General features: G+C 41.5%; 1 protein-coding gene and 1 long non-coding RNA gene across 5 annotated transcripts in view; one reads left to right on the top strand and one right to left on the bottom strand.

Annotated features, from left to right (window-relative positions):
• Positions 1 to 14,910, top strand: part of LOC144756284 (uncharacterized) — a 540,171-nt gene that overhangs the window by 18,330 nt on the left and 506,931 nt on the right. The window lies entirely within an intron of this gene.
• The window catches only part of LOC144756283 (uncharacterized), a 362,112-nt gene continuing 360,405 nt past the window's right edge, over positions 13,204 to 14,910 (bottom strand). The window contains exon 21 of the mRNA XM_078645944.1: positions 13,204 to 13,650. Coding sequence (XP_078502070.1) covers positions 13,604 to 13,650 — 47 coding nt within the window. The 3' untranslated portion in view covers positions 13,204 to 13,603. The remainder of the gene's footprint in view (positions 13,651 to 14,910) is intronic.

Consider the following 14,910-nt stretch of genomic DNA (forward strand, 5'->3'; position numbering starts at 1 on the left):
ATGTTGTTCCAGATCCTGGGAGCATAGATGCAAATGAACTGCTTTTTTGTTTTTTCTTTCTTACACTTCTTAGTCTACAGTCTTATGGTGTCCTGGCTGTGGGTTTGCCAAAAACTACCAGAGATGGGGAGCTTACCTGCAAGATAAGCAGGGGTGCTGGGTGTGATAGCTTTGTAAATGATGCAGCAGGTTTTGAAGATGGTGCGGGCTTGGCAATTGGAGGCAATGGTAGTGATGTGATCATATTTTTTCAGGCTTTGGAAGAGACATGCTGTGGTGTGTGTATGATACACATAAAGGATGCCATTGTGGAATCTGGGAGCCTCTAGAGCAAGGCATTACCATCCAAGTGCGAGAGTACAAGGGTTTGTGCAGCAGTTCTGAAGTCCCTTTCTGGACGAAATGTGTGACTTTCATTAGACGAGAGAACTGGTACCAGGCTGGTTTTGTTTCCTGGCAGCTTGTTCATTGAAGGTAACCAAAAGTATGACTTTAGACCTGTAGGCTAAGTTTAGACATATAGTTAAACTTAGACCAAAAGTATTACTTTGCTACTTTTTGTTATTCACAAAGGTAAGTTACTACTAGTAAGTTTACTACAGTAAACTTACTATCAGTAAAGTTAAGTTACTACTAGTTCAACATTTAAAACAAGTTTCTGCCTTATTCGTGGAATTAGTGTTCCTGGCAGCCCTAGAACATACTTTTGGGTTTCAGGGTGTAGGGATGATTTGTTGAAAAAGATAACCTCAACTTCTTACCAGTCGTGCAACCAGGTTAGGAAATTTTGTTTGCACTGTGGTGCTAACCCATCCGAATACTACTTTCACAGGTTCTCTGGACTGAGTCAGTTAAAAAAGAAATGGATACTGGTATAACTCAACAAAACAATTGTCTTGGGCATGCTGTGTTACAACCAGGATGCGCAGCTCTTTGAGTATTAGAGGTGTTACCATTCTGTCCATGAGTGATTGTAATACAAACCACCCATATCTGAGGTGCTTCCGTGTTCCTTCCTAAATGTTCTCAAGTACTGCTCAGACCAAACTTTATTCACAAGGCCTTCCTTCATTTGTGTGCTGTCGTATCTCTTTTCCTGCTCTACCTTTAAGATGACTCCAGCACCTTGTGAAAGATCTCCTCAGTAGACTCACTTGGGGCACTGTCCTTTTAGGCCACAGACATACCCTAGCTCGTCTTCTGCTGGCATAAATTCTTGCTCTTCCAGGGGTAAACCGCGTACAAAATAAGATTCACACAATACTGCCTGGATCAGAGTAGCTCCTTCAGAAAGAAGTTGAAAGTGCATCCCTTCATGGTGCCTCCTATTCACAATTGATAAGAGCCTCCAAGATCCCTGAGTATCTGAGCTTTATGTAGAGAGAACTACTTCTTTTACATGATCAAATTTCCCCCTGTTCAACTCAATTCATTAAACTTTATTCTGAATAATCAACAAATATAAAAAATAACATGTTTAAAAAATTAAGTTCAATAAAAAATAAGAACAGTCACATCGTATTATAGACAGAAACAGTCACCACAATGAGTATATTTAAGGTAACATGTCTTTAAAAACAATTAGTAGGCAATAAAGTTAGAAACTGACAGTCAACCTCTGAAAACTGTAAAACATGTATAACGATCTAGAAACATCTGCAGATAGATTAGGTCAAATTCTTAGGTTATGGCCTGAGAAAACGTTTCCACAGTTGTTTATAGAAAGCGCAAAACATAACTAAGGGGCTCCTTACGATGGCGTAACGATCGCCACCTACAAGCCGGCAGTGGAGACAGTTATGAGAAATACCCCCGCCATATTATGATGGCGGGGGGTATCGTGGCGGACACAAAGTCCGTCTGCCGCTTTTCCGCCAGTCGGCAATCGGTGCTGGGCCAGCACCGCCAGCCATATTACCATGTGGGAAGGGCTGGCGGGGACTGGCTTTGGGAGCCCGTTGCGGGCCCCGGTTGGGTATAGGTGCACTTGGTGGGGTACCCATGGTAACCCCCTGCAGGTCCCTCCACCAAGTGGCAGGCACTGCGTGGTGCCAGCCACGTGGTGCAGCGAAATGCCTGTCATGCGATTCTGTTCAAATGCAGAATGCGACCTCCAGGGTGGCGTTCGAATCCTAATTCCTTGTGCGGGACCCCCGCATGTCTGGAAGCCAATCCCAACACCGCGAGGATGGCGGATGGACTAAGGTCCGCACGCCATCCTAATAGGCCCCTTCGTGCCTGGTGTCTTGAGGTGACGCCAGATCACAATGACAAGGAATGAGAGCAGAAAAATGTGACCATTCCTTATGAATACAAAGTAGGCAGTGAATCAAATTTGGTCTTGATCTGCTTAGTATGAATCGATGGCTGTTTTATGTCACAATATTTAATAAAGGTTCGATAGAGGACACAGTTTATAGAAGAATAAAGGATCCAATTCACCATTTGCACTATTCTACTACTTCTTCAAGGGCAGATCTAACGACTAGAATGGCATTTTTAGTCCATTCCAAGTCAGATTTAAGAATAGAGTCTGGCTCAAGAAACAAGTCAATACACCCAAGTTCCTGTAAGCAGGCCATGATATACCTACAAAGGAATTTTAATTACCAAATTCAACCTAAGACAGTGCTTGAATATTGCCTGATTTAGTCCAGGCTTAAGTCAGACTGAAAGCCAGAGTCGAGAAGGTCGTAATTTAATAAGGTCAGATATATAGCCCTGACCAAGCTTCTCATGAACAACAAATAAGGAGCAAATCTGAGGTAAGGACAAAAGGCATCTGCAAAACCAATTATCTCTCATTTTGCAAGGTGGAATGGCTAGCATAAGCCCAAATGTATATCCGCAAGAAACTATTGTTACACACATAGCATAATAAATCTTGATCATGACTTCAAAAGGCCTATTACCAAGCTTTGTCAAAAACAGCAGAGATGGATCTGGTGAAGAGCGGCCGATTACTTGAAAAAAACTCGACCAGTTTTTAGATGAGTCAAACTTGACCACAAGATAGGATAAGGAATGGACCTTACCAATAAGTGGCTCCTTGATTCTAAATGCTCGAGATTTCTGGACCTAAGTCCAGAATCATAAAATGTGACTTACTAAAACTAGTTCTTAAGTCCGGGCTGCCTATAAAAGTAACATTTAAGACGAACAGTCATTTCAGGCTGTTGGCCATCCTAGAGAATGGTAAAGCATTGTTGTCATACTATAAGACTGGAATGTTGCTGTCACCTACAGTTGGCATATATTGTCCATTCAAGATCAAAACTTTTTATAAATGATTTATGTATAATGGAATGAAAAAGTGATCAAGATGCACCCTTGGAAGACACCTTTTTCTCTTCCAGTTTGAAAGAGGTCATATTTGATATTTTTATTTGATATTTATTGATTTGTATAGCGCTGAATCACCCATGAGGGTATCTCGGCGCGGAGGACGGAGGAACATCAGAGCCAAAGGGAGAAATTAGAAGAGGTGGGTTTTTAGCATTTTTCTAAATTGTGCCAGATTGAGTCCTGAGCGTAACTGAGAAGACAAGCTATTCCAGAATAGGGGGGCAAGATAAGAGAATGCCTTGCCACCGCTACGTGCCTTTTTGATTCTGGGAATGGTGAGCAAATGCAAAGTGCTGGACCTGAGAGTTCGTGCAGGGGTATAGGAGGAGAGCTTGTTGGTGGGATACACGGGGCCCTTGCCATTACGGGCTTTCTGAATAATACAGCCTATTTTGAACTTTACCCTTTTCTTTATGGGGAGCCAGTGGAGTTGATTGAGGAGGGGTCCAGAGGGTGTTCTAGATGGGGCATTGTTAGTGAGTCGGGTAGCAGTATTCTGCACCACCTGAATAGCGCTTTCGTTGGCTGAAAACAGCAGGGCATTGCAGTAGTCAAGCCTACTCAGTATCAGGGCCTGCATGAGTGTTTTGTTTGTGGAGGAGGGTAAGAGGGGGAAAATCCTTCGCAGGAGGTCAATAATGTAGTAGCAGGAACCTGCAATAGTATTGCCATGTGTGCTATGGGTGAGTCTGTGATCAATCCTAACACCCAAGTTCTTAACCACTTCTTTGGGAGTAGGGGCGGTTCCAAGCTCTTCCGGCCACCATGTAGGTGACCAATGAGTGGTAGCTCCACCAAACAACAGGATCTCTGATTTGCCCCCATTAAGTTGTAAATAGTTGTTACGCATCCAGGCAGCGATAGATTTCATGCCATCGGAGAACAACAAATCAATGTTGGTTGTGTTTTTATCAAATGTTAGAAGGAGCTGAGTGTCGTCAGCGTATGAAATTGGGGTGAATCCCAAGGATCTCATGAGTCTGGCCAGAGGGGTGACATATATGTTGAAGATGGTCGGGCTTAGGCAGGATCCCTGCGGGACCGCCTTGCTCACTTTAGTAGTGGCAGATGTAAAAGATCCCATGGTGACTGTTTGTGTTCTATCTGTTAGAAAGTTGGTGATCCACCTCAGTGCTTGCCCCTGAATGCCTAAGTCTTGGAGTCTTTCCAGAAGGATGTGATGTGAGATGGTGTCAAATGCTGCTGACAGGTCAAGCAGCACTAAGAGCGCTGCTTTACCATTGTCAACAGCCATGCGTATGTTGTCAGTGACCTCAATAAGGGCACATTCGGTGCTATGTTTAGCCCGAAACCCTGATTGAGAAATATCCAGAAGTTGGTGTGTTTCCAAATAATTTGACAGGTGTCTATTAATGTGTTTCTCGATGAGCTTAGACTGTAGGGGTAGAAGGGATATGGGTCGATAGTTAGTGATTTCAGTAGTAGGGACCTTGGGGTCTTTGCGTATGGGTTTAATTTGTGCATTTATCCAAGCCGAGGGGAGGCGACCCTCCCTAAGAGAGCAATTAAGAATAGAGCAGATGGGGAGGGCTAATTGTTCCGCAAATTTAGCAGAAATACTGGCAGGGATGGTGTCCATAAGTGAGCCAGATTTCATAGTCTCTATAAGGGCTATAACTTCCATCAATTGAAGCTGGGGAAAAGTGTGGAGTTTGGCGGATGTGGTGTATGTATCAGGAGGGTAGACCGTGGAGGGAAGGGAAAAAGTGTTAGCTGCGATAATTTTCTGGTAGATGGAATCAATTTTAAGAGTAAAATGTGCCGCAACATCATTGCATATGGACTGCGAGGGGGATTCCGCAGTATCACATGCCGATGGGTTAGAATAGGCCTTTACTATTTTAAATAAATCCCTCGAGTTGGATCCAGCCTGTTCTAATTGTTGAGTAATGTGCATTTTGCGCGCTGTTGTAATGTTATTGTGATAAACTGCTAAGGCGTATTTGTATCTAATTCTGCCTTGTTCTAGATGAGAGAGTCACCAGGTGCATTCCAGTTTTTTGCACCCCCTTTTTTTCGGTACGTAGGGCCGGGGAGTACCATTCAGTTGTAGCAGTAGAGTTTGTGAGGGGGTGAGTAGCCGGTTTTAAAGGTGCCGCTTCATGCAGGACAGAGGAGATAATGTTGTTAAAATGGCGTAGTTGTTGTTCGACATTGAGATTGCGAGTGTCAATGTCCCATGTCAGAAAAGGAGAGGCAAGGTGGTGGGTTTTGATTTTATGCCATGGTCTGTACCATCTATCTGTGAGGGGTATAGGAGATGATGTGATGGAGGGTCTTGTCAGATGGAAATTTATTACAGAGTGATCTGACCAAGTAAGCGGTAGAGTATCTCTATATTCAATTAATTGAGAGTTAGAAAGAATGAGATCAAGGGTGTGCCATGCTAGGTAAGTGGGGTCGTTGTTGAGTTTGAGAAGCCCGTGGGAAGCCAAGTCCTCTAGACAGGTTCTGTCGTCTAAATTGTTTAGGTCCTCACTGTGAATATTAAAATCTCCTAAAAGTAGGAAATTGCAGGTAGCAACAATATGGGGTGAGATAAATTCTGAAAGGCGACTATTGAAGTCGTTTATTGGACCTGGGGGCCTGTAAACCAGGGCTCCTTTCCAACTCTGTTGGGGGTGTAGATCAATTTTAAAGATAAGACATTCGAATAATTCTGAACAGAACTGGTTGAGTATGATAACTGGTATCTGTTCTTTATAAATTATGGCTAAACTTCCCCCAGCTCTTTCTAGTCTATCAAGCCTTTGAATTCGAAAGCCGGGTGGGAGAGCTAGAGCGATTGCAGGAACCGCTGAGGGTTTAATCCACGTTTCCGTGAGAAACCCCAAGTCTGGGTTATTATCCGTAAAGAGATCCCAGATGGCAGTGGCAAGTTGGGGGAGAGATATAACATTTGCTAGGAGGCCTTTCCATATAGTATGGTAGGGTGAGTTGGGAAGGGTGTACGTGTGAGGCCGTGACTCAGAGATAAGAGGTAATCTAGTAGTAATAGAGTTAGGTGTAGTTTTAGTGTTCTGTAGAGGTCTGGGCTGGTACTTACACATATTGCAAGAAAACGGCCCTTCTGGCCAGTTTCCGAGGTGACAACTTTGGGAAGCTGGTCTGAGCTTAAGCAGGATTTCTCTAGTATAGGTGAGCATAGGTATGGGTCGAAAGGAGATGTCAAGGTTATCAGGATTAAAATGACCAGGGGTCCTGGCTCCTGGCGACGGACGGGCGCAGACGGGCTTGCCTTTGGCGCGCCACCGGCGCGCCCGCTGCGCGTCGTGTCAGGCCCCAGTTTAAATAGTGAAGGCTGCTCGACTAGCTAGAGCGCCAACCTCGTTTCCGGTGAAAACCGGAAGTGTCTTGTGGACCCGGAACTGCCCCTGATCGCTTCCGTCAGATCTACCTCTCTCCACGCAACGGGCAAGCCCGCGTTGGAACGGAGAGGAGATCTTGGAAGGCGGCCTGGCGTGAGTGTCTGTCCAGAATAAGTTTTAAAACAGGCTATAAGATGCTGCGATGCAAAATAAATGGCGAGTGATTAAAAATGTTAAAAATCAGGCAAGTGAGCTTTTAGGATCTGTACCTGACATTCGGCTCATACATTCTCCCCCTAACTGAAATCTATTTCTGGTGAAAGGTTCTAACGGAAATCATTAAAAAAATTGACAATGTTGGGGTCTACTCCTAATAAAAGCATAATGGATCAGAGTTTACTAAGATTTATGCAATCAAATGTTGAACTATGTTCCATACAGGTGGGCTGTGTGGAGCCCTGCTTGGTCAGAGTAAAATAGTATTATTAGGTGAATACTCAGGCATTGATCAAGAGTGCCCCAACTTGCCCTGAAACTACATTGTCAGAAATTAAACAAAGTTTAGTAGCCCAAGTCGATAGCTTTTCCAGTAAAATGCGACCAGCTCTCTTGACCACCGAACCGGTTAAGGAAATGGGCCTATTACAATGGGGGTAACCATTGTTCCCTTTGTTTTTAAAGACTTGGCCTACCAAGTAATAAGTTGCAGACACTGCACTAAGAGTACTAAGCAGTGGGGCCCAAAGAGAAGGCTCACATTTGTATAAGTCAATTGAAAAAAGACAGAGAGGCAGAAACAGGAAACAGCATAGCTTGGGGCGTGGCATTTTCTCTCTCTTTATCTCGCTTTTTTTTCTCTCTCTCTCTCTCTCCCTCTCCTCTCCTCTCCTCCCCTCTCCTCTCCTCTCTCTCTCTCTCTCCTGAAGATATTGTTTATTTGTCCACCTCATTGAAGCCCATGATGTATGGGTATAAGTTAACATACATCTCTCCAAAGGAAAGTACCAAAAGAAGAAAATATATTTAATTGAATAAACCCTTTTTTGGTGAACTCCACCACCTATAATTCACAGTTCCTAATAGAGGTCAATCATACCTTCATTTTCCTAGAACTCAATTAATTAAAAAAGGTGAAAGATATCTGAAAAACTCACCAGGCCCTCTCATGGAACTGAGCGTGTCTCAGTGATACGCACACTGTGTCCTGATAAAGCACGAGTACTCTGTAGTGCCAGCCAAGTTCATCAACAGGTGACACGCACACCACGTTTCATCCTGCGTGTGTCAGTGATACATGCACTACTTGAGTTTTAGGTGTGATTGCCTATAGGTACTTTGTGGATATTGTATACACTTGTTAGTGCGTCGTCTTCTTTATCAAGTAGTCTTTCCAGTCAATTTTGCAAACAGAGGGCTGAATAACTTGCAAAATAGTTACTATTTGTGTGAAGATTTACCTTATTCATATTGTGAGTTTGGCATGGTTAAAGCAGTATGCAAAATATTGCTAAACCACCATTCTTTTTGATCTCTCGCGGGGAACCACCATTAAAGTGGTCAAAATGGAAGATGGTCTTTGCACCCTATGCAAGGTGTGTGACGCTTCTCTGAGTGCGGAAAAGAAGACCTCTTTATTGTTACATTGTCTTGGCTCGAAGGGCAAGAAGTGTTTGAACACCTTCCACAATTGTCAGGGGACAAAGTAGCTGATTTAAATGAATATGAGATTTCTGTGACAAAACTTGATTTGTTTTATGTCCCAAGTTGAGTACCTTGCTCGAACTATATCACTTTGGAAGGGAGAATGCCACGCCAAAGTGTTGAGCAGTACAAAACTGAATTACATAAGTTAGCGTCAACTATGTGTCTGTGAAAGAGGGTTCACTGATAAGTTGGTTTCACCAGCCTGATCTGTATGTATTTCTTGATGCAAATCCTAACCCTGTGGTTCGTTTGAGAGAAATGCCAACTCTCAGCAGTGTCCTGAAGGGGTGTGATGATCCGGTGGATGAGTTCTCAGATGTTTGTGAGAATACGCTAGGGTGTTTAAAAAATTATGTTCAAGAGATCAGATTAAAAACAATGCTTGCCCAAAGGCAGACTAAGTTAGAAATGTCCCCAAGGGAATTAGGAATAGTATAAAACAAGAATTGGATAAACTGGTTGCAAATGGAATAATTGAAAAAGTGGAAACTACAGAATGGGTAGCACCTGGGGTGATAGCTCGCAAATCCAATGGTGAAGCTCGTTTATGTGTTGATTTGAGGGAGTTTATTAAGGCCGTGGTAGTGGATCATTATCCATTTCCCAACATCAGTGAGATGCTCAGCTTGTTGAACGGTGCCAAGTAATTTTCTTCTTTAGATCTCAGTTCAGCATATCACCAAATAAAAGTAACTGATCAATCACAAGATTTCACCACCTTTACCACTCCCGTTGGTACCTTCAAGTTTTTAAGACTTTCGTTTGGTCTTATATCAGCGGCCTCTGTTTTTCAGGGGGCTGTGGTGAAATATTAAAGGAAGTGGTCGGAGTGAAAATATATCAAGATGACATACTGGCGGTGGGAGCAAATGTGGGAGGGCACAACAAACGATTGCGTGAAGTGTTGGAGAAACTGTTGAAGTGTGGTTTGATACTTAAACGAGAAAAAATAAAATTCTGTGCTCCTGAGATAGAATATTCAGAGCACCTAATCACTGGTTCTGGAATTTGTCCTAAGAAAGCTTTAGTTGACACAATAAAGAATCTTGCTTCTCCAAAGAGCAAAGAAGAATTGGTCACATTTTTTGGCATGGCTGAGTTTTATAATAAATTTGTCCCTAAATTTGTTGAAAGGACAGTGGCTCTCAGGTTGCTGCTAAAGAAAGTTAACGAGTTCTTGTGGTCTAATGGGTTTCAAACTGAATTTAGAGATGTGAAGTCTGCCTTGGAGAAAGTCTTGAATCTTGGGAGTTTTGATGTTAAGGGTGATATTATCGTCATGACGGATGCCAACTCCAAGGGTTTGGAGGCTGTATAGTTACAGCAGTCATATAGTGTATATAGAATTATTGCTTTCATCTCACGTGGCATGAGAGGTGCAGAGATCAACTACTCAGTCATTGAGAAAGAGGCTCTGGGATTATTTTGGGCTGTTACGAAGTTAAGGAAATTTCTTTGGTGAGAAAATTTGAAATAAAATCAGATCATAAACCACTCAAGGAGGTCTTTGCAAAGGAAGGTGTAGATCAGATCTCAAGTCTTATTCGCAGGTGGGTCATTGTGCTTCAAAAGTTTGAGTGTGAATTAATGTATGCACCAGGTGCAAGTAGACTGCAGGCGGACTGTCTCTCAAGATTATATGTGTTTTTTAGAGGAGGACGAGTCATTACAAGAAGGAAGCTTTTCTGGGGAAAACTATGACAATAATGTAAATGCCTGCTTTGGGACTGAAGGTGTCATACAAGAAGAGGAATGGAAGAGGAAGTCAGAAAGTGATGTGTGTTTACAAAGCGTGGTAAAAATGGTGTTAGAAGGTTGGTTGATCACAGTCAAGTGTGAAAAACAAATATATTGGGGTTCTGAGAAGTTCCCAACAAGTTTCTGTAGTGGATGGAATACTTCTAGGAGGGAACAAACTTGTACCTCCTTTAGATTTAAGGAGTATTTTAGTAAAAAATGCTCCTGCGAGTCATATGGGCATATCGAAGACTAAAGAGAGAGTAAAAGAATGCTATTGGTGGCCCTCTATGGACTTGATGATAGAAAGGAAAGCAAGAGAATGCATGGATTGTACACGATGTGACAAAGTGCTAAAGTGCAGGACACAGCCAATGGTCATTGGAGAATGAGCCTCTGGACCATGAGTAGACATTGCTTTAGACATACTTGGACTGGTGAAAGTAAGTTCCCATGATAAGTATGTTATGGTATGTTTGGGAATGTTTTCGCAGTGGCCTGAGATAAAAATGGTCAACTCTATTGAATCAAAAGATGTGATTGGCTTCTTAGAGAAACTGTTTGAGAGGGAGGATTTTCCCTCCATTGTTCTCACATACAATTGAGTTCAATTTACTTCAGCGGTGGTTAAGGAATTTTTGAGGATAAGAGGTGTGAAACATAAGAAAGCGGCTCTATATCATCCTGAATGTAATGGTGTCATAGAATGCTTTATAAAGGTGTTGAAAGAAAGTTTGCAGCAGTCTCTTATGTGTGAAACAAATTGGGAAGAGAGTATGAGAAAGAAAGTAAGAGAGTACAGTTCGATACCACATTCAACAACCGGAATGTCTCCATTTAGTTTGTTCAAAGGGAGGATTTCCAGATGTGAGTTCAGCCCTGCTTGGTTCAATGAGAAAAGGGAGAAGGTGGATGAGCATGTTGGTTAATTAATAGATTGGGAAATAAGAGAAGAAGAAAATACATTGTAAGCCAATGTGTTGTATGACAAGAGGAAGGCTGTTAAAGAAAAGAGTGTGCAAGTGGGTTATTAGATTAAAATTAAATCTCCAAGGAAAAGTGGGAAAGGTTTCAAATACAGTAAGCCTTGTAGAGTGAGGAAGCTACTTCAGAATGCAGTGAAAACTGATGACAATACCATTTGGAATCTTAATAGGATATCCAACTGCAGCTCCGTGGACCTGCAGTTGGATACCTCTTTAGAGAAGATGTTGCCAGAGTAATCTAAAAGCTAACCCCAACGTGCAAGGAAAAGACCTGTTCGGTTTTATCATTATGTATAGTTTGTTTCTTGTTTATAGATACATCATCAGTTTTACATTCTTATATTCATGTTTTCGTAATGTTTTATTTTCTTTAGTTGTTTATGTGCGTGGGAGAGTCACAAGTTTGATGTTAATTCAATATAAATGTGTAGGTGATGCAGTATCCTAGGTTACAGAACCACCTGCATGTCAGGTTCTGCAACCTAGCAGTGATGCTTAAGTGGCAGCGGAGCTGGAGGTTCTTCAGGGGAGAAACGGAAGGCTTGGTTGAAAGCGGTTGTGATGGATTTGTGCTCCGTTTGTGGATGGGGTCTCTATTACGTGTTAACTTCAAATAAAAATCTGAAAAGGACTTTGGTTTGGAAGATTACCTTTTCACAGATGCTAGAAATAATAATAATTGCTTCATAATTTTTCTATGATGATGTATTTATAAATCATGAACTACGAATATTTATGTATCGTGCTGCATTTTTTTTCAGACAACTAAAAAAGAGTTTATTGAGTTAAGTGCATGTGTTTAGCAAAGATTCTTGGGGTTGCTTGAAGATGCTTAAAAACGTAGCCGAACAGCCATGATACTTTCAGAAATTCAGGTGCCTGGAATGTCTCTGTTGTTTGCTGAGATTGAGCTACATGACTTTCCCTCATATACAGCAGGCAGAGGTAAATATACAAGATACCAATCTACAGTGGTGTTCTCTGTACCATGAGCATCTGTGGAATTTAACTTGGATGAGCAACATTTTGTTTTGCCATGAATGGCCCAGTAGACAATGCAGAGTGCTGTGAAGGTAGAGTACTTAGCAGGAGAGACTCACTCCCGAATACACACCAACTGCATGTTCTACAACTGACCTAACATAAGTGAAAATGGACTCTAATCTGGAGATATCCTAAGAGAGGAAGATCAATATTTGCATTGTGGAGGAGGCACTTCCAGCGTCTTGCCTCTCTCTCTTGAGGGTTCAAAGAGTGGTTAGATTCGACAATCACACAGAAATGGTTTAACTTCCTTTGATCTCAGTGATTTAAACTATAGTTCATTGGACCCAATAGTTGTGGGACCATAATCTATCCTTCACAGAAGACACACAAACATAAGTTAAGATACACACAAAATATATAACACATCATTATCAGCAGAACAAATACAAATTTGAGTATGGAATATCATCTTTAACACAATATACCCAAGGGCAAGGTACAGCACTCAAGCACAAGCACAACACCTCTCCATCCTTAGTTGAACACACAGAAAGAAAAGACGGAACATGTTGTTCCATAACAGAACAAGCATTAACGTAAGTTGAAGGCAGCTCTTATCATTTAAATTAAACACATAAGCACAAGGTAGAAGACATGGTAGTCCGTAAGAGAAACCCAATAAAACTAGATCCTTTTTCACCAGAACACACAACAGCACAAGATACAGAACAGACCTGATTTATAGGTAAACATATCTATTCAATACAAGATCCTGAGAGATTGAGGAAGGAATAAGGAGAACATAGTGTTTGAATGGAGAGAAAGAGCGAGCAAGGGAGAGAGAAATATGTACTTGCATACCCCAAAGAGTCTAGTTGTCAGCAGCTGCTACAGTGTATATTCCAGACACCACATGACTAAATTGGCCCCAACATAGATCCAGCACATCTGTTTAGATCTTTCTTGTGTGCCTTTAACCCACAAGTCCATAAACAAATACACACCAACCCACCCAGGTATCCCAACCAACACAGAGCAATTCCGGTCCCCACTTAATATCCCTCTAACATATTACTCTCAGCTGTAGCGAAGTCTAGAAATGACGAAAAAACATGTCAGGATTTTAGATCTTTATTCATACACATCTCTGCAGGCATAATGTCTGAGAAACCCGAAGACTCAGGTGTCCTAAGTACGAGAGTTGGACATTATGGAAAGCAAAGACAGTTCATTGAAGAGCTTCTGAGGATCCTTCATAAAGTTCCATCGGACCAGGGCAGCCAGGTGCAGCCCCCCTGTCAAAGTGTGAGATTTCATCTAGTTAAAAAGTGCTTTTAATCTTGTTTGCTTTCCATGGAATTCACAAAGCGCAGGTATAGGTCCCAGACCAGTGTGGTGGGACAAGGAATCAACTCTTCTCTTTTTAAACAAGGAAGTAATTATCAAAATCACTAGTTATCGATATACTATGGAAAGGGTAGCTCCGCTTCCATACACTGTGAGGTTGATGACCCATTAGTGGTGATGCTGTTCATCAGAATGTCCTTTGTGGTGAGTTTCTCCTAGAGAAGAGATCATAGAGGATAAACATGTTAATATCTTCCATCCATTTACCTTGAATACATACCATAGTGCTTCACACCGGAAAAGAAGTTTCAGAGCACCAGAAAGTAGCAATTACTCTTCAAGCCATTAGAGTACAATCATCTGTTGATACAGAAAGAAATGCGACATGTGGACATGACTGAGGAGATAGCTGATGGGTCCTATGAAGGAAGAGTAAAGGAAGAGTGAGTACGAGGGGTCATCAGCTAGTGCTTGTTACAGCGACTAAGAGCTATGTAATACTGAGGAACAAAAGATGTCAAAGGCAGAAGCTGTGACAATAAAATGGGATAGTTGGTCAATTTTCCAGAGCAACGGTTATGAGAATTAATTTTTCTAACTGATATTTTCTTCATGCAAACAATTAACCAAAAGGAACTCAGCCTAGCCTAGTCGACCACAGAAATATGTGATCAGGAGTATATTAGAAAGGTAAAGGTTATATGAGGGCATGTGGGGTCATGGGAGTGACATCATCGTTTTACTTTCAGATTACACTGGGGGGTGTAACACACAATCATGTAACATCTGTGGAAGAACAGTTGCACTAACTAGTTGCATTATTAAACCTCACCAAAACTATTTTAAAAAATCACATGTTGCTCAGTTCTCTTTTTCAAATATAAATTTTACAATGTAAATTTATATTTTTGGCTGAGACAGGTCAGAATTATGCCTACGCTAATCCAATATTCCCAAATGGGTTACATTGGTGTGACACGCTGGAATGACAACATAAGAGAAGTGACACTGCTAGCTTAAATGAAATGAGGCACAGCTCTATAGCTGCTCAAAGTACTGGTGTTAGATCACTTCTTTAGGATCATTTGCAAAATACACATCTACATTTACTTATGAATGTTATTTAATTAGAATATATATTGCATTGTAATTTAATTTGAGGTTTGAAGTCTTTTTTGTGAAAAGAAAGAAAATAAGGTAGAAGGATAAGATGGATTTCTAATTTAAAGGCATTATCCAGGGTGAGGTGGAGTTTAAAACCTAGTCCTATGTGGATTAGGTTACTCTATGTCCAGTCCGGAAAAAAGATGAGAAAACACTTGTGCTTTCTTGTATTTGTTTATCACTTTTTGAGACATTTCAAGTAATTTACTGTGGAAGTACATATATTTTCCCAGTAGCACCTCAGTTTAAGAAGCATTCTGTAATCTACTGGCTAAATAGGCAAGGCATGTATTTAAGTCAATTGGGTATTA

The sequence above is a fragment of the Lissotriton helveticus genome, chromosome 5_1 (genome assembly GCF_964261635.1).
Source record: "Lissotriton helveticus chromosome 5_1, aLisHel1.1, whole genome shotgun sequence".
NCBI lineage: Eukaryota > Metazoa > Chordata > Amphibia > Caudata > Salamandridae > Lissotriton > Lissotriton helveticus.